The 20407-nt window shown below is 46.0% G+C and overlaps 1 protein-coding gene across 1 annotated transcript in view; it reads left to right on the top strand.

The window, feature by feature from the left end:
- Positions 1-20407, top strand: part of Tenm4 (teneurin transmembrane protein 4) — a 735358-nt gene that overhangs the window by 216765 nt on the left and 498186 nt on the right. The window contains 1 exon segment of the mRNA XM_052714273.1: positions 10626-10724. Coding sequence (XP_052570233.1) covers positions 10715-10724 — 10 coding nt within the window. The 5' untranslated portion in view covers positions 10626-10714.

The following is a 20407-nucleotide window of genomic DNA, read 5'->3' as shown; positions in this document are numbered from 1 at the left end:
GGTTCCGGCTGGTGTCTATCTCTTTATACACACTTTAAAAAAAATGTTCAAATGCTTCTTTACTAGCACAGGCTGCACTAGCTCTCAGTGGTCAGTCTACTATAACTAGAACCAAGAGACTTCCTCTCATAGAATTCTACCAGGCATTGACTGCCCCAGAGGGAGGAAAGAGTTCCCATTATATTCCCGCCCCCATCCATCCCCTATCTAGAAGAAATGGTGTTCTCAACCCTTCTGAGTTTGGAAGGATCAACGCTAACCTTGTACAATACTAAGTATCCACCCAGACAAGATCCCCATAGTAACATGTCTCACCATCTTTGCTGAGTACTGTCTTTTTGCCTAGCTTTGGTTTCATTAAACTGGCTTCCCTGACCTGAAGCAGGACACCCTGACCTCCCTAGGAATTTGTGTGTCACAGTGGAACTTACTGGCATTCAGTGAATTGATTGACGGTTGGCCTGCCCCTACGTTCATCTACCAGGAAGAGAGTCACATTCAACTCACTCATGCCACACACACACACACACACACACACACACACACACACACACACACACACACACAAAGACTTGTCTGTGTGTTATTACCTTTCTTTCTGCAGAGCCTCCTTCTCATCCTCAGACGTGCCTCCCCTAGTGCTCATTTCCTTGGGGGCTTAACTTCTGGCCAGTCCCATAATGAGTTCCCTACCTTAGCCCACACACTGACCTTCAGGGTGCCTTGGTGCATTCTCGCCCTGAGACTTTCCAGACAGCACTTCCACCTGCAGATTTTCTCAGTACCTTGATCAGCTCAAGTCCAGGCAGGAAAACAGAAAAACCCCAGGTGTTTCAGCAGAGGGAATCTAGTACAGGAAACTGATCCCAGATTGAGGAAACAGCTAAGAAGCTGTCCAGAGAACAGCTGCTGCAGGCCATCCCTTTCACTTCTAGGCTGGAAGGACAATGAGGAGGTGACATTTCTAGATCCCAGAAGCTGGGATAATCAGGAGGAGCCAGAAGCACATTGTAGAGTACCTCTCAGGACCTGAAACAACAGATAGTATGTATGTGGTCACTGCTGAATATATTGTCTAAGACGAAGCAAGAGCGGGATGGAGACTCTGGTGTCTCAGGGTCTTTCATTAGCCAAACCTATCCAAAATCCAGTGAGCAAAGCATTCTGAGAAAACTGGTTCCCCACAGACCAGAGCAGAGAATGGCTGAATAGGGGATGGATCAGCAGCGAGTAGCCAAGCAGTGGCTGTTCAGTCTTCTCAGATGTACCCATCGACCTCAGCCAGTGCTTAGCTGGGTCCCTCCATTCCTGAAACCTGCTCTTTTCTTATTTCTCTGATCATAACAGCTGACTTCTTGGTAAAGACATCTTGTTCCCATGCAATCTCCCGAATAGAAAGACTGAAGATCAGGATTTCCCTTTCCCTTGGGAAGAGGGCAGAGAACTATGTCACACTCTGTTGTCAATAGTTCTGGCTCTTGTGTATAACTGCTGTCCCAACTCCTTTGGAGATGACCGTGCCCCTTTTCTTTCATGGGATCTTCAAGGTAGAATGGTTCTGTCCATCCTCACCACCATGGCAGCCTTCAAGGTTAAGTTAGACCTTGGACAGTTATCTTCTGATGTACATGATCAAGCCCATCACTCAGAGGCCACTATCCAGGCACACTCTGCTGGTAAGGGCCCTGTTCAGGAGCTATCAGGAAAAGCTAGTGAACTGCCTCAGGGCCTTCTGTTCTTGTCCAAGAAGGGTAATAAGTTCCAGCCTTTCAGCTTTGTGAGCACATTTCCCTCCTCTACTCGCTGAGAGCCCTTACTGCTAGCACAAGAGCTCTGGACAGAGGTAGATGTGGAAGAAAAAAAAAAAACCCAAGACAGAACACAGGAAATGACGGTCCTTCAGTGGGTGCAGCCAAGAAAACAACATGAAGCATGAGAAAAGCTTTGTGACTCTTTTGTTTTGCTTTGGAGCACTGCAAGGACCCAGGCACACAATTGTGTTTGGACTGGGAAGAAAGGCATAACTTCGCTGAAGAAAATCCTTTCCAATTTTATTCTGGCTGTGAGCGGGATTAAAGGAAGCAGGGAGAGGATTAGGTTGTGCAAGGCAGCAGCAGCAACCAGGCAGGACTGGCCTATCTCTGCCTGGACTGTGTTAAGACAGCATTTGCAGCAGTGGGATCCCATGGCCTATCCCCAGCCTGATGGATTCAGCATCGAGTGGAACCATTTGTGTCCCTCCTCTCCGTAACTCTAATGCCAATGGTAATTATTAAATATTAATAGCAATATTAGCTAAGACTGCTGCTATTCATTTGAGATTTGACGCGACAGAACTCCACCCCCACGCCCAGTCCATTGTACTTACAACGAAGTGACTTCCTACTCTTTTCTAGAACCCAAGACAGAGGTGGCTGAGCCAGCTGGAGAACAGGCAGAGGTGCAGTGGAGTTAGGATGGAGTTTTATCCCTGGGAGGTTTGTTCTGTGCTGTGGGTGGCTCTGGTCCAGTTCTCTCGGTCTGCACGCTTCCTTCTTTCCTGCAGACTTTTGTCATTGCCATGATGAAATACCTGATAAAAACAACTGAGGAGAGAAGGCTCCATTTTGGCTCACAGTTTGAGCATCCCATCCTGTAGCTGGAGTTTTCCTGCCTGGCCCACAGTCAGGATAAATCTCTCTCACCTGCCAGTCCCACAGCCACTCAGACCCGACCAAGTAAACACAGAGACTTATACTGGTTACAAACTGTATGGCCGTGGCAGGCTTCTTACTAACTGTTCTTACAGCTTAAATTAATCCATTTCCATTGATCTATACCTTGCCACATGGCTCGTGGCTTACCGGCATCTTCACATGCTGTTTCTCATCGTGGCGGCTGGCAGTGTCTCTCTGACTCAGCCTTCCACTTCCCAGCTTTATTCTCCTCCTTGTCCCGCCTACACTTCCTGCCTAGCCAATGGCCAATCAGTGTTTTATTTATTGACTAATTAGCAACACATTTGCCATACAGAACATCCCACAGCACCATCCAGTGGTTCTCGACCTTCCTAGTGCTGTGACCCTTTAATACAGTTCCTCATGCTGTGGTGGCCCTCAACCATAAGATTATTTCGTTGGTACTTCATAACTGTAATTTGGCTACAATCATGAATCGTAATGCAACCTCTGTGAAAGATTCATTTGACCTCCCAAAAGGGTTGAGAACCTCTGATGTAGTCCATCACGGCAAAAAAGTCCGCGTGGCAGGAACATGGGGCTACATTGTGTCTACAGTCCAGATGCTGAGAGAGAGGAGAGCTGGTGCTCAGTCCACTTCTCCTTTTACACAGTCTGAGGTTCGAGCCCATGGGATGCTGCTGCCCACATTGCCCATGGGTCTTTCTCCTCAGTTAACCCAATCCAAATACTCCCTTACAGACACACCCAGAAGTCTCCATGGTGATTCCAAATCCTGCCAAATTGACATCAAGATTAACTACCACACCCATGGTATGAGTTTCTAAAGGCTGCTGTAATGGAAACCATATACAGGAATGGGAGAAGGAACAGAAAACATTTTTTCACAGTTCTAGAGGCAAAAAGTCCCAGATCAAAATGACAGTGGAGCTAGGCTTCCCTGAAGGTGCTGGAACAGAAAATGACCTGTTCCAAGCTTCTCTCCTGACTTCTGGAAAGCTCTCACCTGTGACGGCCTAAGTCCCATTGTCATATGCCATTATCCTTTGTGCACATCTGCCTCTGTGCCAACATTACCCCTTTTCTAAGGACATCAGTTTACCCGGATGATGCAGTTTTATCTTGATGAGCAATAGAAGGGCCTATCACCTACTGAGGGTTTGGATTCAAGCCTCTCTGCTGCGGAGAACACATAGTTGACCTTCTCTCTACCAGGTCCCCGCAACAGAACCTCTTCTCAGTCATTACACACACACACACACACACACACACACACACACACACACACACACACACACATACACACACACGAGTCAGATTTGAATGCAAACCTATGGAAGTCTCACAATTCATAGCATGCCATGAGCCACTCATGCGTAAGCATCGGAATCACCAGAGAGAATACTAAATAGAAAAACCTAACTACTATGCCCAAACAAGAAAATGGTAGATTAGGTCTAACCTGCTTTCCACATCAGCAGAGCGCACACACAGCCTCTCTACAACATATCTAGAGGTGGCTGGTTTTGACTACAGAGGCCCTGCATAAAAGCTTCCTTTACTCACTCACAAATGAGGACATCCAGTTAAAAATTTATAGGCCTGAGAACTACATATGCATTTAGGAAAATGTATTTGCACACACATACAGTGTGTGTGTGTGTGTGTGTGTGTGTGTGTGTGTGTGTGTGTGTGTGTGTGTGTGACAACAATTACAGAAAAAAAGACATAAAATAATAAAATAAATTCATAAGGAGATTGCATAAAGCCATCTGCTGCCTTTATTTCCCCCGTATGCATTTTAAAAGTATAGCTGTTCATCCTAAAACATTCCAGTACACCAATGGTATCCTGAGCTGCTCTTCAAGGTCGACTGCAGAGAGGAGGTCAGGTGGGAGAGAAGGCGTGTAGGTGAGCACAGGACTCTCACCTGGATCTGTCCCAAGCAGGACAAGCCAGATTGGCTCAGGCTACTGCCTTGCTCTTTGGAAAAGGTGCCATTCTGGGCTTGAGTCAGTCTCTGTTGGTGAGTTTGTATATGACTATGTGTGTGTTTACTCTCCGATCTGAACATTGAACCACCAGCAACTGCAACTACCATAATAAAAAATGATATAATCAGCTTCACTTAGTCTAGGGAGATAGGCTTCAAAGGTCAGTATTATAAGTGAACTCAGGCATGCAGTGTGTCTTCTCTTCTCCCGTTGACTTGCTATTTTAATGGCTTTGTTTTCCTCCAGAGACAGAGGAAGGGAAGGGAATTAACCTTTACTGAGCATTCATCCTGATGCTGCACTGGGCTGGGCTGCACTCACATGACCAGATGAGGGTTTGGATCTAATTCCGATATGCCGTGCTTCCCCTGTTAGGCCTTGTTGGCTCCCCTATCTCTCAATCTGGTCTGATTCTGGGCAGAGAGCTGGGGAAATTGGCAATATTAAGATGTTATCAAATAGGTTGGCACTCGTAATTGGCATGGATTAGACGCCAAAGCTCTCAGCAAAGCAACAAGGTGAAATATTTTGAGCTAATGATTTATACAATAACAAGATGGTTTTCTGGAGGATTGCTTGTGTTCTGGAAGATGTAAGTCCTCTTCAGAACAAACTGGTGATAAATCTCACAAGAGCTGAAGACTCTGGGGGCTTGGTTGGGTCTCAGAAATAAGGCAGCTAACATGGAAATCCAGAAATGCTGTCCTTTGCCAAGGAGCATCCAGTCTACAGAAAGATAAAAAGTCAAATAACTGCAGGACTCTGGTCAGGAAGATGATAGCAAGAGTATGAACATCTTGATATGGTTTCAGAACTTCTCTCCTTCCCACATTCCTTTCTTCAGCTGGAAGAAGCTCAACTACATGAGGTCAGGGCCATGATGATCAAACACCCAACAAAAGCAACTCCAGAAAGGAAGGGCTTGTTTTGGCTTACAGTTTGAAGGTACAGTCCATCATGGAGGTGGGAGCCTGAGGCAGCTGGTCACATTGTATCTGCTGCCAGGAAGGGGAGAGGGGTGAAGGCTGGTGTTCAGCTGGCTTTCTCCTTTGTATTTAGTCTGAGACCCCAGCCCGTGGAATAGCACTACCCACAATTAAAGTGAGTTTTCTCATATGAATCAATTCAGTATAGAAGCGCCCTTACAGGTATGCCTAATGAATTGTCTCCTAGGTCATTCTAGATCCTGTCAGACTGATAATTAATATTCACCACTACAGCATCTTCATGAAGAGCTAGCAATGCCTAGAACATTGTGTATTAAAAGACAAGAAGAGCACCCTGGTGCCTGAGGCAGGAGGATTGCCATAACTTGAGGCCAGTCTCAGCTCTAGACTCTCTCTAAAAACAAAGTAAATAAATATACTGAAGGAATTATTTCACTGTCCATTGTCATAGATGTACTAAGGTAGTTATTATATGCCATTCATTATTTTCATCTCTGTTTAATGAGAATGCATAAGAAGCCAGGAGATTGGCCCCAAGCCAGGGAGCTGGTGATGCTCCAGGTGGACTCAGGAATGAGCTCACTGTTCAGGGAGGACTCTCCGTGCATGTGGAGCATCTGTTAAACTTAATGTCACTGTGATAAAATACCTGAGAAAGCCACCTAAGGAAGGGTAGACTCACTCGGTCTCATAGTTCAGAAATTTTAGACCAGTGACAGGTAGATCCTCTGCCCTGGGCTAAAATAGTGAGTTTCTCCATGAGCAAAGACATACTAGCGCCCTCACGACTTCTGTCTCACACCCAGGTCTCTGTGTGCGCAACAAACAATACTTGGGTTTTGGAGCCCACTGCTTGAGTGATCTCAGCTTTAGGTGAGAAGTGAAAGATGAAAGTGAATGCTCCTGGATGGAGAGGAAGGTGGTTTCCCTCCCACATTGTGAAGAATGGTACAAAGGAACCAAGGAACATTTTATCTCCTTCATCTGTGCTCCTTTAGGGGAGACACTAACAGAAGCCAGCCATGAGCTCTCTGTCAGGATGGCCCAGGAGCTGATGGAGCCACAAACATCCTGGGCCATACAGGATGTGACGTAGAAGCAGAAGCAGGTGTGTTAGGTAGGCATGTTCTGTACGGAGTGAGAACATGCTTCTAAGCACACTTGCAAAGGAACTAACAGGGTTGAGAGCATGTCTCCATTGCTTCCTGCCTGAGGATTAGGGCCAAGGAGTGTAGAGGCCCCAAATCCTTCCTTCCTTGTCAGCAAGTCAGGAAGGATAATGTCTGCCTCCTGCAGTTATTTAGAAGGCTCAGTAAGATCGAAATACCTAACAGCCAGCCAAATACCTAACCTATAGCCGGGAGCTTCCTGGCCTAGTTGCCTCCTCTTCAAACTCTTCACCTGTCTATAGCAGATCTCCAGTAAAATCACACCTCCTCTCAGAAGCCCTCCTTGCCTTCCTTTGTCTAAGCAGTACTCGCGATCTTGACTTGCCCTTCCAGACCCTGTGTGTTGAAGCTCTCATGTCCTCTGACGTCCATATCTGTTACCCTATACATAGCTACACTGTGGGACAAGTGCGTGTGTTTGCCATTTTTACTCCTCCTACACTTTTTCTCCCTTAATGGGAGAATTCCATCCCCCCCCCCCACCCCGGTATCCCTGGGGCAAGTCTGGACTTCCTTAACGCATGCTCTATCAAGCCCTTCCTGGTTTGTCAGCCAAGGGGATCCCTCCATTTTGCCTTTGCCTATGGTTTATCCGAATCTCTTACAAAACTACTGGAGCGTAGTAGTTTTTGTGACCAAACCTTATTTTCCTTGCCTGTAAAATTTCTGAAGTCAGGATTTTGTCCTCAGTGTATCCACCCAGCATCAGACTCATTATATGAATAAATGAAAGATAAATGAATGAATGAATAAATGTCATCCTTTCCTAACTAGACTTATCTTAAATGGAGTGTTAAAACTTTTTCAGACACTAATATGTGCCAGCTGATTTTTGTCAACTTGACACAAATCTAATATATCTGGGAAGAGAAAATGCCTCCCTAAGATTGGCCTCGAGGCAAGTCTGTCAGGTACAGTTTTTATTATTGATTGATGTAGGAGAGTGCAGATCACCATGGGCAGTTCCACCACTGGGAAGGTGGTCCTGGGTTGTTTATGGAAACAAGATGAGCAGGCCGTGAGGAGCAATCCAGTAAGTAGAACTCCTCCTTAGTCTCTGCCCCAGTTCCTGCCTCTAGGTTCCTGCCATGGCTTCCTGTTCTGACTTCCTTCAGACAGTAAACTATAAACTGAAACAAACCCATTCCTCCCCAAGTTGCTTTTGGTCATGGTGTTTATCACAGTAATAGAAAGCAAACTAGAGCACCATGGATATTTTGGTTTTATGAACAGTCATTGTGATGTTTACGGGAGGCTTGTGAAAGAGAAGGAATGCCGGGCTGAAAACTGAACAGGAAATGACTAAAGAGGTGGTTTTCCCTGAGGCCTCAGCCATGATGAAGGCAGAAAGGGAACAGGCAGGGCAGCCCTTGCAGCTTCCTCCAGGTGGGGAGCCAAGGGGCACAGCTTTGGCCTGCAGCCTTTGTGGGCTAAGGGGAATCTTAAATCCCGGACAAGTGTTCAGTCACGCATCATCCACCCAGATCAGAGCATGGGACGAGGACCCCAGAGGATGTTGGGAACAAACCCAACAGATCTAGATCCTAAAAGCCACAGTTCATTTGGGATAGGTCCAGACACAGACATTTGGGCGTGCTTTACCTCGCCCATGGGTGGGGTGGAACAAGGCGGGTTCCTACTCTCTTTGAAGCCCCAGGGAATGATATTTTCATGAATAAGGGCTTTGTAAATAGGAATTAGTCTTTGCAGGTTAGTTTTTGTCAACTTAACATGTTGGAGTCATCTAGGAAGATGGAACCTCCATTGAGAACTGCCACCATCAGATTAGCTTATGAGCATGCCCGTGGGGCCATTTCTTGATGAGTGATTGATGTAGGGGTGCCTCGCCCACTATGAGAAGTGCTACCCCTGGGCTGGATCAGAAAGCAGGCTGAACAAGCATCAGTGGCTTCTGCTTCAGTTCCTGCTTCCAGGATCCAGGCCTGAGTTGATGTCTTGGCTTCCCTCAGTATTGGACTGTAAGTTGTAAGATGAAATAAATCTTTTCTTTCCCAAGCTGCTTTCAGTCACAGTGATTGTCACAGCAACAGAAAGCAAGGACAAAGTCCCAGAGCCATTTGAGAGGCATAGAATGAGAGTCATACCCTAACTAAGGGTGTGTGTGTGTGTGTGTGTGTGTGTGTGTGTGTGTGTGTGTGTGCTCCTATGCTCCCGTGCACAGGTGTACACATGGACAAGTGAGTGAAGGTCAGAGGTCAGCCTTGGGTATTGCTTCTCAACTGCTTTCCACTTTTTTTGTGTGAGTCAGGGTCTATCTCTCTCACTGACCTGGAACTTCTCAGCCAGTTGGCTAGGCGAGTTAGCCGGCCAGCTTCCAGGATTTGCCTGACTGCCTCCCTTCCCACCACCGCTAGCATTAACAGATGCCTGCTGCCAGGGCTGGTTTTGTATATAGATTCTAGGAACCCAAACTTAGGTCTTGGACTGAGCCATCTCCCCAGCCTTTGATTTTGATTTATAAGAACTTTTTTAGTTTTTCTCCAGACGCTCATGAGGTCGGTAGGGCTTGACCCTGGGGAGGGGGTGGGAGGCCCTGCATTTGGGCAGAGCCTTGGAAATGCTCCTGCCTGCCAACTGCTCTCTGCTTAGAATAATTAGAACTTATAGTAAAGAAACATCGGAAATACAGAGAGTTGGCAAATGTTCACACTTACAAGATCGTTGTTTTTAATGGGAATTACCAGCAATTCCTCACCTTATAAGAGACAATAATGTCTTCTTAGCAGGGTTCCTCAGTATATTTGGCAAATATGTATTCAGGGAACTTCTCAAATAATGGCTCGAGAACAAAACTCAGATCCATTAAGTGTCTTGACACTCAGGTCTTCACCTGTAGGATCTTTACGCAGAAGGCGTTGTGGAAGCGTCCGTTATGTCCGCGATCCTGCAGTCTTTGAGGATCTGTGTTCAAATTCCAGTTCCTCTTGTTGCAATCACCAGAGGCAAATGACTTAAAACCTTGTAGCCCCTCCCTACCTTTCTTTCAAATGGGACAGAATTTCTTGCATTCGTTTGACAAACATTTACTATGCAAAGATACTAGTGATACTGATTAATCAAATTCGTAGTTGTTAATTCTAGGGCAAAAAAGAACTTCACATGTCACCCAGTTCAGACTTTTTCCTTTCCAATAAAGAAACTGAGGCTGAGAAAGGGAAAGTGATTTGGCAGGGGTTGCCATAGCAAGGGGGCCAGAGCAGAGTTCTTCATGGGAGAGAACCCCTGCCCAAGTGACTCTGAAACCCTGTATGGTACATCCCAGCAAAGCAGGTCCACTTTCTATGCCAGATGCCAATGCTCAGAGAGCCAAGGTGCTTCACTCATTCTTCCGGCATGCCGCTGACAGGACCACCACAAGACTTCAGCCCCATGCTGTGTGTGTGCCTTCCACGCCATCACAGCACAGGATCAATCCTCTCTGTCCATCGGACAGTCGCTTTTGTGCCACACCCCTATACTGGCACCTGAGTTGCACAGACCAGCTATATAGGCCCTGCCCTGGAGAGGCTGGCTCTACAGGAGAACATACAGGCAGGTAATGACTGGAAGACAGTGTTACTGCTCACAGCAAGAGAAATGCAGCAGGGGGGGACGGCTCTCCTGAGTCCCATGGAGAGGCTGTGGAGATGACCTCTTTATCCAAGGTCTTCAGGGTTTAGAACACCGCTTGCTTTGCTCCGTGGCCCTGGGACCAGGAACAAATGCCGTGTTCCCAACTAACGTACATTTGCAAAGGATGCTGGGGAGAGGACTGTGGGGAAGCACTGGGGACCAATCACGCTCTCACTTAATCCATTCTCTTCTCTTCCTCAACAGAAAGCACACCGCCCTGTCCTCCAGGATCCGATGGCCTTAGAGAGGGGGCTGCAGGGCCTGCGGACACCAACTCTTCCCAAAGTGCTGACATGGAGCCAGGTCAGTTCCTGTCATCTCTGATTTTCTGTCATCAACTGCGAGCCTGAGGCTTAGTCCGAAATGCATTTTAGAATCTGGAAACACATATGCTTTTCAGGCTGTACAGGAAATTTAGGAGATCAAATGACAGTGGCAGCGAATTTCTTAATAAGAGGACAAGAGGCAAAGGCTGCTGGGAGCTGTAGTGCCTGTCTTAATAAGAGGACAAGAGGCAAAGGCTGCTGGGAGCTGTAGTGCCTGGAGTGTTTGCCTGGTGAGGAGATGGTGGAACTACTGCTGGGCTGCTGGCCCTGGGATCCTCCTCATGTTTCATACTGCAAGCAGCACAGCATAAGTGGGCTTGGACATCCAACAGGAATGTGATGGTGGTGTGGGCAGCAAATGGGTACTAGTCACATCTGTCCAGGACAACAAAAGCTATGATGGATTGGAGTTCGTTATCGTATCCAGGAGACCACGGTGCAAGTCCTGGAGCTCGTAATGAAGCCAGAGGCATGGTTGAGTAAGGGAAGACAGCAGTGAGTGGGGGACTGTCAGAAGGGGTCCAAGGTTCTCTGGAAGGCTTTCTTCATGTTGCCACACAGCGTGGCAATATATAATGGGTAGGAAATGCAGCTCAGTGATGATAAAGCGGGGCTGTATGTGGAAAGGAGCGAGCTGGAGGAGTGTGGCCCACAGTAGGGCAGCTTCTTTCATGGAAAGAGACCCCAATGAAGGAAGCTGCAGAGCTGGAAATGAGGAGAGGGGAGTAAGCTCTTCACTGGAAATGTACTGCATATCCACTTATACCAAGCTCAGATTCTTGTCCTCTGAGCAGTCCCATAAGGAGACATATGGGCTCTAATGGACTCCACATTGCTGTAGTAATGAATCAGCTCCAGAATCTCAGTGGATAAACAGACTGAGTTCTTACTCATAATAAAGGCCAGTGCCATCTGGTAGAGAGCCCTCATACTACCTGGAACACATGGACTCCTTGGTCCCTGCTCCAGGACATACAGCTGGAAGGTATTGGCTGTTAAGCACTTTGGATCAGAAGTGACATGCCTAGCCTACTGGGTATTTCAGTCTCTGCTTGATGTCCAAGGTCCTGAGGTCTGTGGGAAGGAGATAATGAACAAGCCCTAACCACATTCACTAGATTAGACAATTATTTTCATCTCACAGGTCAACAATTGGGAGACTCGGAGGCATTCACTGTACTATCCACAGTCTTCCAAACACAAAATACTGTGTTTTGGCTGTTGCATAACCTGTTTGGAACATTCATATTGCCAATCAACAAAGATATATGGAATAGTTACCATAGTCTGGGAAATAACAAAACCAGAGGTGGCTGGAGCATATATAACTGCACAGGACAGCAAATGTTCTGCCTTGGGCAGATGGCTCTCCAAGAGCCCCTGAAAGTTTGAACTTCTGTCTGTAGGGACAAGTAAAATGAGATCACATGCGTAGAGGCTTGACTTACACATCTCACTTAGCTCACATTACCCCGTAAGTCAGTTTTCATAGCCCCAATTTTAAGATAAGAAAACTGAGTATGGCTCAGTCAGGTAAGAGGAGAGCGTATGTGTTCCTCAACCCCACCTAAGGCTCGTGTGCAATAATGACATAGTTGACCAATAATGACCATGATGTCTAACGGTTCCAATAGAACTGTAACTGGATCTCCCCCACTTTGTATAAACCCTATAAATATGGTCCCTGGTCTTCCTAGAAATCTTCTCCAACTAGGGCTTCCCTTCCCTGCTTCCTCAAAATGCCCAATATGGAGTGCTGCACTTCGAGACACCGGCTTCAGCCCTGAAAGAGGGAGACTGAATTACTCATCCCTTTTAAGGTGCCACCCACAGAGCTGGGCCTGGAGCAAGGCTTGTTGAGCTCATCTGTACCAAGAGAGGAAAGAAAGACATTGTGCAGAAAGATCTGGTTGAAAGATCTGAATCTGGCAGGGTGGGGTCACACACATCAGCAAGTCCTTGTCTCTCCAGCTCCATCAGCCGTCACCCCATCTCTGCACTCAGTGCAGTATTTACACTGACAAATCTCTTCCGTACTTTTCTCATCCCTCTGACCACCTCCTCTGTCTGCACATTGACCCGGACACTCTCGGTCCTGGATTCTGATGGTAACCTGCTCACTGGGCTGGGTAGCCTTCGTCCCTTCATCTGTCTAGCACAGAAGCACCTGTCACAGCACCTCTCAGATCATATCATGTGTCTGCCAAACCTTCTTGTGATCATCTACCTTACACTGACAAAAAAAAAAAAAAAAACAATAGAAACCCTCCTACAACCCACCAGCCTTGATATCTAGTCCCTGGGTCCCCTTTCCATCCAGGACTCTAAGCACTAGTTTCTCATGCTGCTCACCTCTTCCAGGTTCACTGAACCATAGGAATGTTCCTGCTTTGGAACACTTAGCATGGGCTTTCCCCTAGCCGTTGAGAAAAACACTTCTGGCCTAGAGAACAGAGCACACAGAAGTAAAAGTCATTGTCCTTGTGAGCTGACCCATGCACAATGAGATGCTTTTAGTGGAAGTATGTCTGCTGCCCCAATGGCTGCAGAGGTCCAGGGGGGTCCTCTGGCCCCAATGGCAAGGAATATGGGAGGGGCATAGCCTTCCTTATCCTACCACACACTGTGGGAAAGACCATTCCTCCCAGCCTAGGTCTTTCTAGAACCCTCTTCCGTTGCAATATTTATGTCCACCTGATATGTTATCTATTGCAAGATATGTTTATTCATTTCCAGTCATCTCCCATTAGGATCTGATCTCCAGGAGAACAAGTATCTCCTTGTCCCTGCAATGTCCTCATGCCTAGAATGATGCCTAGCACACGATAGACAGTAAATACAGACAGAGTGAGTGAATAATGAGAAGTCATTGATCAACAATTTCCACGGTTGCTCACTTCCCTGCCAGTCCCAATAGGACTTGACCAATGCTGAACCCCCAAACCAGGATATGCCCACTCTTCTCTCCTCCACCATTCTCTCTGCTTGCCCAAGAGACTGAAGCCCCTGGAGCACATCACAGAAGTCAAATTGTCCCATCTAGCACCCAGAGCTCCAGGACTTTCAAAGGCAACAACAGATCCTGGTCTTTGAGCCTGCTACACCGGAAGGACCTGGTTACTGTTCACTGGACTCAACAGATAGAACAGAACTTTGTCAGCCCAGGGCCCCTTGGCTCCGCCTCCTTTTCAGGTCCTATTTGCCTTCAGTCAGGCACTGGGAAGCCCTGGTTATCAGCCAGGCCCCCTCCTGCCTACCACCTGCCTCAGAGATCAGGAAGAGAAGGGGAATGGAACACTAATGAATTCAGAGCTAAGCTAAATCCGGAGGTGTTGCAAACAGCACAGAGGAGGGAGACAGGACTTCAAAGGATCTCTCTGGGAAGGAAGGGGAGCCAAGAATGTAAACAGCCAGGATCAGCTTCACACTGACCCATCTTGGACAACCACATGCAAGGGTGACCCAGATCAACCTCCTTATCCCTAGGGGTGTCACTTGGCAATCTTTAAATTAGAGACCTTTTAATTGATGGGCTGACTCATTCAAGCTTTTTCACTCCAATGACAAAAAAAGAATTTGAGTAGGTTCACAGCTTAGAGTTAATTAATCAAGTAGGCAAGACAAAAGCATTTACTACTTCAAATAAAGGTAGAGTTAGGAAGAACGAAGAGAAGGAGAGAAGCAGGAGACAAGAAAGGGGCATGGAGGGAGAGACTGCAGGCTGGTGTCTTGAGGATGGCAATGTGACAAGTCAATAAGGCCTTGAACCTAAAGAGCTTCTGGAATGGAAAGCTCAAGTCAGATAGTAGCAATGGTGGCCGTTTTCAGGACCTTTTCAGATCCACTGTTCATTCATTCAGCTATTGGCATTTATTACTTCACACCAGGAGCACCACGGGCTGTTTCTCCCTGTGTATCTCATTAAACTCCCTTAAAGTCTTAAAGGGTGGGTGGTCTCTTAAAGCTCATGAGAAGTGAGGCTCTGGAAGCACAGAGATGATTATGTCTTTGCAAATGATGCTGGTACAATAGCTATCCACACATAAAAGCTTGGAAGTAGACCCCCTCCTCATATGCAAAAGTGACCTCAGAAGAAAGTATGACCCTGCATCTAAACCTAAAACTATAAACTTTTGGAAGAAAACTTGGGTGTAAATATGCATTATGTAACCATTTGGCACCCACAAAAGGAGAAGAGGAATACAATAGGTAAAGTGGATTTCAAAATTTTTAAGTTTTGTGCTTCAACGGACTGCCTACCGCAAGGCAACTCCAAAATAGGAGATGGTGTTTGCAAACCATATATCTAATAAGGGACTTCTATCTACAATATATAAAAAACACAACTCAATGATAATAGGATAAACATATTTTTAAATGAGCCAAGAGTCTGAAGTAGATATTTATTCAAAGAAAATATAGAAGTGGTCTATACACATATAAAAAGGTATTTAATATCCATAGCAAATCAGAGGCATGAGGTTGCTTATGCAACCCAGCTTTTCTCATGCCAAAGCCTCTGTCTCATACCTCCACAGACCTGGGAAAGAGGCTCCAGTGGGGAGAAAAGGCTTTCACAGGGAGTTAGGGAAACCACCCTGGAGGGTAGGAAAGAAAGGTTTGGCCACATCCCATCATCAAGCAGCAAGCTTCCTGTTTTCAGGAACTTGTCCTCTTTAATATTATTGACAGCTCCAGGTGGGAGGGTTGTTTACACAGATTGTACATGATGAGATAGTGTCTATTTATTTGTCATATTAATAATTAATAATTAAAATATTAAATTGGTCTGTATAACTTATTTAAGATAAAATACCAATACCAATAGCAGCATCAACAACACATTTCTATGAAAACTGTTTACAAAAGTGAAAAGGAGAGCTGGATAGGAAGGCCCCACTTTACAGTGGGGAGATTTCTTTAGTGGTTGGCTCAGCGGAAGATGTCCTTGCTCTGCTGCCAGCCTGGAGGCTTCACCTGCATCCATGAGGGTGTGGGAAGGAAAATGAGGAGAGAACATTTTTGGAAATAGTTTCATCACATAGATGACCTAAGGGGTCCTGGGGACCCTCAGGGATCCCTGCATCCATACTTTCAAAACTGTACAGAGAGAGCAGGTATGGTGGCACACACCTTTAATCCCAGCACTTGGGAGGCAGATGCAAGTGGATCTCTGTGAGTTCAAGGCCAGCCTGGTCTACATAGTGAGTTCTAAGACAGCCAGCGCTACACAGAGAAACCCTGTCTCAAAAAAAAAAGAAAGAAAGAAAAAGAAAAGAAAATTGTACAGAAGAGAGGTCACTGACTACTAGCTTGGGAGCCTTGTGAGGAGAGGGGACAGAAATTCTGGGATGGATCCTTGCTGCTGCAGAGGCTCAGTCTTTATGCTTGTCACCAAATACCTCCTCCTATCCCGGCCCCTTTCAAAAGGCAATGGGAAGCTTTTCATGCCATCCTTCATCATCCCTGAGTCTTGGCTAAGCTCCGCTCAGCATCCAGTACCCTAGCAACTGCCACAAGAGTGGACATTTTGACAGGAAAGTAGTTAAGGACAGGGTTCCAGAAGGAATTGAGTACTGTTTGTGGAAAGGTTGGGGTGTCAGGTGGGGAGTTGGCACCTTGTATGATTGTTATCTAGAAGCTAGGAGCCATGAAAAGTTTTTGCAGGAGCATCTCTTTGATATGTATACATACAGGAGACCACTGGCAGAGAAAAGCTTCCCAACTAATTCCAGTTCATTAGCAAACAAAGTAATGTCCATTACCCAGAAGATAAGGCTAATGACAGGAGGGAGACAGGTAGCTGAGTACTTCCCACTGCCCAGCATTCCTCAGGCTCCTAGCACAACAGCTACCCTGGAGATTCCATTGTACAGATGAGGGAATTGAGGCTCTCTTCCCTATGACCCCTTAGTCTGTCTAGTAAATGTCTACTAGTCTACAGACTGCCCAGTAAGTGTCAGAGCTGGGATTCAAACGTGAAACTCCATCCAGCCTGCCTATGATGCTCATGACTGTGTTTCCTACTCACTCATCTGATCTCAACACCACTGGTTTGGACATGAGTGTTTATTGCTACATATTACTTTTTGGAAACAACAGAAAACAAACAAACAAAACTATAGTCCAGGATTGGGGAGATGGGTCAATGGACCAAAGCAAGTGCTGTGTACACACTGGGATCTGAATTCATCACCTACTGGAAGTCAGATGTGGATGTATGTAACTGCAACCACAACACTGTGGGGAGCAGAAACAGGAGGATTGTCAACTTGCTCGTTGACAGCATAGCTCCAAGTTCAGTGAAAAACCTTATCTCAAGGGAATTTCACGGGTATGTACATTACCTAACACATGAGCACCATAAGCATATAGATTACACATATATACTGCCTCCCTGCCCCCATAATCATACCTTTCCAAGCATATTTTTAACTCTTGGAAAAATGGATAGAAACACTTTAAAAAATGCCTCTTTTTCCAAATTTTGGTGTCTACTATGTCCAGAGACAGCAGCCAATCTCCACTTTTGCATTGCCTCCTTTTCATTGAATAATATCACAGTTAAGATGGAAACCCCAAGTTACTACCAAGTAGAGGTACTAGTGACTCTGATACACTCAGTTGGTCAGACCCTCTCAGTGATGTCCATCCTGGTTGGTGATAGGAACCAGGGAAATCAAAGGGACTGGGATATGAGGTCGGTTTGGAAAACTAATCCTTAATTGGACACTCAAGTTCTTATACATATATAAAAAAAATGAAACAAATCAGTCTTAGGAAGCTAAGAATGTACTGTCACATGCAGTGCCAATGACATCAGCTATCAAGGGTGAATGTGCATTTAGTGAACTCTTGCTATGTGTCACATCTGTGGTAGACACGGTGTAAGTTTTAACTCTAGTACAAAGCTTATATATTTGTGCGCGTATGACATAGGACTTTTCCTATTTTTAAGCTGTGACTCAGAGAAAAATCTTGCCCAGGAAGGCATAGCTGTGCCATGGTGAAGTCAGTGCTATTTGCTTTGTCCTTTATCAATGACACTGGTAGGAAATGGTGAGTCTGGTCTCGTAGAGAGCCAGGCTATCACTCTAAGGTGGAGTCCTCAGAGGTTCAACAGTGGTCATGTTAACCTCTCATAGGTTTCAGGCTTTCTTCTCAGGCTCTGTCCATCTTCTCTGGCTGCATTTCCTGCATTGAGTCTGTAACTCCAAACTTCACCCAGAGACTTGGGGTGCCCACTACCTTCCAATGCCTCCATCATCTTCCTCTAATTGATATCGTTGGACCAACAAAACACATGATTAGGCTTCGAAAGAGCAAATTGTTAATCTGAGTAGAAATCCAAACAGTACCCCTGACTGAGTCTGAAGCTCACAGTTCTGCTTACCCAAATGGAACCTCCTCTGGCCCTGGCCTCATTTTGAGAGGCAATGACTAGGCAGACATTGTCAGAATCTTGTGTAGAAATCAGCCTATTCCTCAGGCCTGGCAGGGTTAATTTTAGAAGCCTTGAGTCCAGCCAGTACTGTAGATGTGGCTTTGTAGGTTCTGAACCCTTTCACATCGTCCTTCATGTCAAACTTATTTAACTATCCTGCTTCCTCAGAGTGGTGCACAGTGAGAGGTTTGTGTGTGTGTGTGTGTGTGTGTGTGTGTGTGTGTGTGTGTGTGTGTGTGTCCCTCTCCCTTTCTCCCTCCCTCCCTCCCTCCTTGTCTCTTTCTGTCTCTCTTCCTCTCCCCCCTCCCTGTGGTGTGTGTGTATCTGTGTGTGTGTGTGTGTGTGTGTGTGGTCAAAGTGATCACAAAGCCTTTTTGCCACTTGAAGCTAAATGGCTAATTTATTTCCAAATGGAAGATTGGTGTCATTATCCTTGGTGGATTCAATCACCAGATCTCAAGGCTTGCTTCCTGTTGCTAACTGCAGCTTCAGCCATGTACTTCCCTGCCCAATTTGTCAAGGCAGCCGAGGCAGGAGTCTAACCACTCATTTCCAAGGCTTTGGACCTCGATGGTTGTATTGCCTTGACTTCCGTACCATGAACGGAATCTGTTTAGATATCTTCCACCTCCCATTGCTTTCCTGAAAGTTCCCCTGGTGGAAAAGAACAAGTCAACCAAAGGCTCAGCATCCTCTGCTTCTTTGGATTGTAACCATAGTGGAAAATCCACATGTGCAGAAATGCTCCAGGGGTGAGAAGAGACATTTGTTGAGGGCCTCTAAGATGTCAGCCACTGCACCGAGCATTTCACAGTCCATTTAACCCTCACAACTACCGGGAGAGGTAAGCATTGTTATTTCTGATTCAGAGATGGGGCCACGGAACCTCAGAGAGGGTCAGTGACTTAAAGTCATATAGCTGGGAAGTGAGGGAAGCTGGAATTGGCTCAAGGTCATCCACCACACAGCCCCACCTATTCCCAAGGGGTGTGGGTAAGCAACACCAACAACTCTAGCTAGAACTACCATCTGCAGAGTGCTCCCTCTACACCCAACTTGTATTAACCCACTTAACCCTGATAAGAGCCTATGATACTACATACTCATCACCCTCATTTGGCACATGAGGAAAAGCAGGGTGGGGAGAAGTGCTTTCAGAATGGGTCATTTTCCGAGAGTGGCTGTTTAGAAGATGAGCCTCAGCAATCTGTCACTGTTTGCTACTTTGTCAGAGGGGGCTCTCATCCAAATCAGCAAATAAGCACAGGCGTTGCCTGTAGACTGTACTCGGAAATCTGGGTGATTGATAATTAACTTTGTAGTTCACTCCCCTCTGAAGTGGTTATTCTGGGTGCTACTAGTAGCCCATTCGAGTCAGTGAGTGACCCTCTACTATGAAAGACTCCTAACAGGTCAGAGAACACCAGATGTTGAGCATCAAGCCTAGTAGGAGGACACGGACTGAGTGGTAGAGAGAAGGCTCTCAGATTACATTGATGGAGGCCAATCCTGGACTGCCAGTTCTGGACTCCAGGCAAGTTACCAGCTGTCTATGATATTGTTTCCTAATATACGAAATGGATATCATTAGTTCGTACTTTGCTGGAAGATCACAAGGACTAAAAATCATGTACAATGCTTATAGCCATGCGGTGGCATACACACACACACACACACACACACACACACACACAAAAAAAAAAAAAAAAAAAAAAAAAAAAAAAAAAAAAAAAAAACCAGGAGATGCTGTCCAGGGTGACAGAATGCTAATGTAAAGAATCGGACTTAACATGGAGCCTCTTTCCATTTGCAGATGAGGAAACCGAGGCTCAGAGATTTACCTGATATACACAGCTCTTTTTCTTTTCTTTTTTGTTTTTTGAGACAAAGTCTCTATATAGCCCTGGTTGTCTTCGAACATGTGTACCAGGCTGGCCTTGAACTTACAGAGATCTGCCTGCCTCTGCTTCCTGAGTGCTGGGATTAAAAGCCTGTAGTTTTTGATTCACTAAGGCCCATGCTAACACTGCAAGTCATGCTTTGAACCCCAGCTTTGAGAAGCTCATGTTTCTTTGAACCGGTTTTTCTTTTCTGACAGTGTGATCTCAGGGGAAACTTTCACAGTCCTTGTGGTGTGTGTACATACTGCACCTGCTGTTTTAGTGCCTGGTGGCCTTGGGACTTCCCATGTGTAGGGCTGGTCATTTCACCATCTT

Source organism: Peromyscus californicus, unplaced genomic scaffold (genome assembly GCF_007827085.1).
Source record: "Peromyscus californicus insignis strain IS unplaced genomic scaffold, ASM782708v3 Scaffold_4__1_contigs__length_199733344, whole genome shotgun sequence".
In the NCBI taxonomy this organism is placed as follows: domain Eukaryota; kingdom Metazoa; phylum Chordata; class Mammalia; order Rodentia; family Cricetidae; genus Peromyscus; species Peromyscus californicus.
The sequence above is the reverse complement of the archived record's forward strand: the minus strand, read 5'-3'. Positions and strand labels throughout refer to the sequence as shown.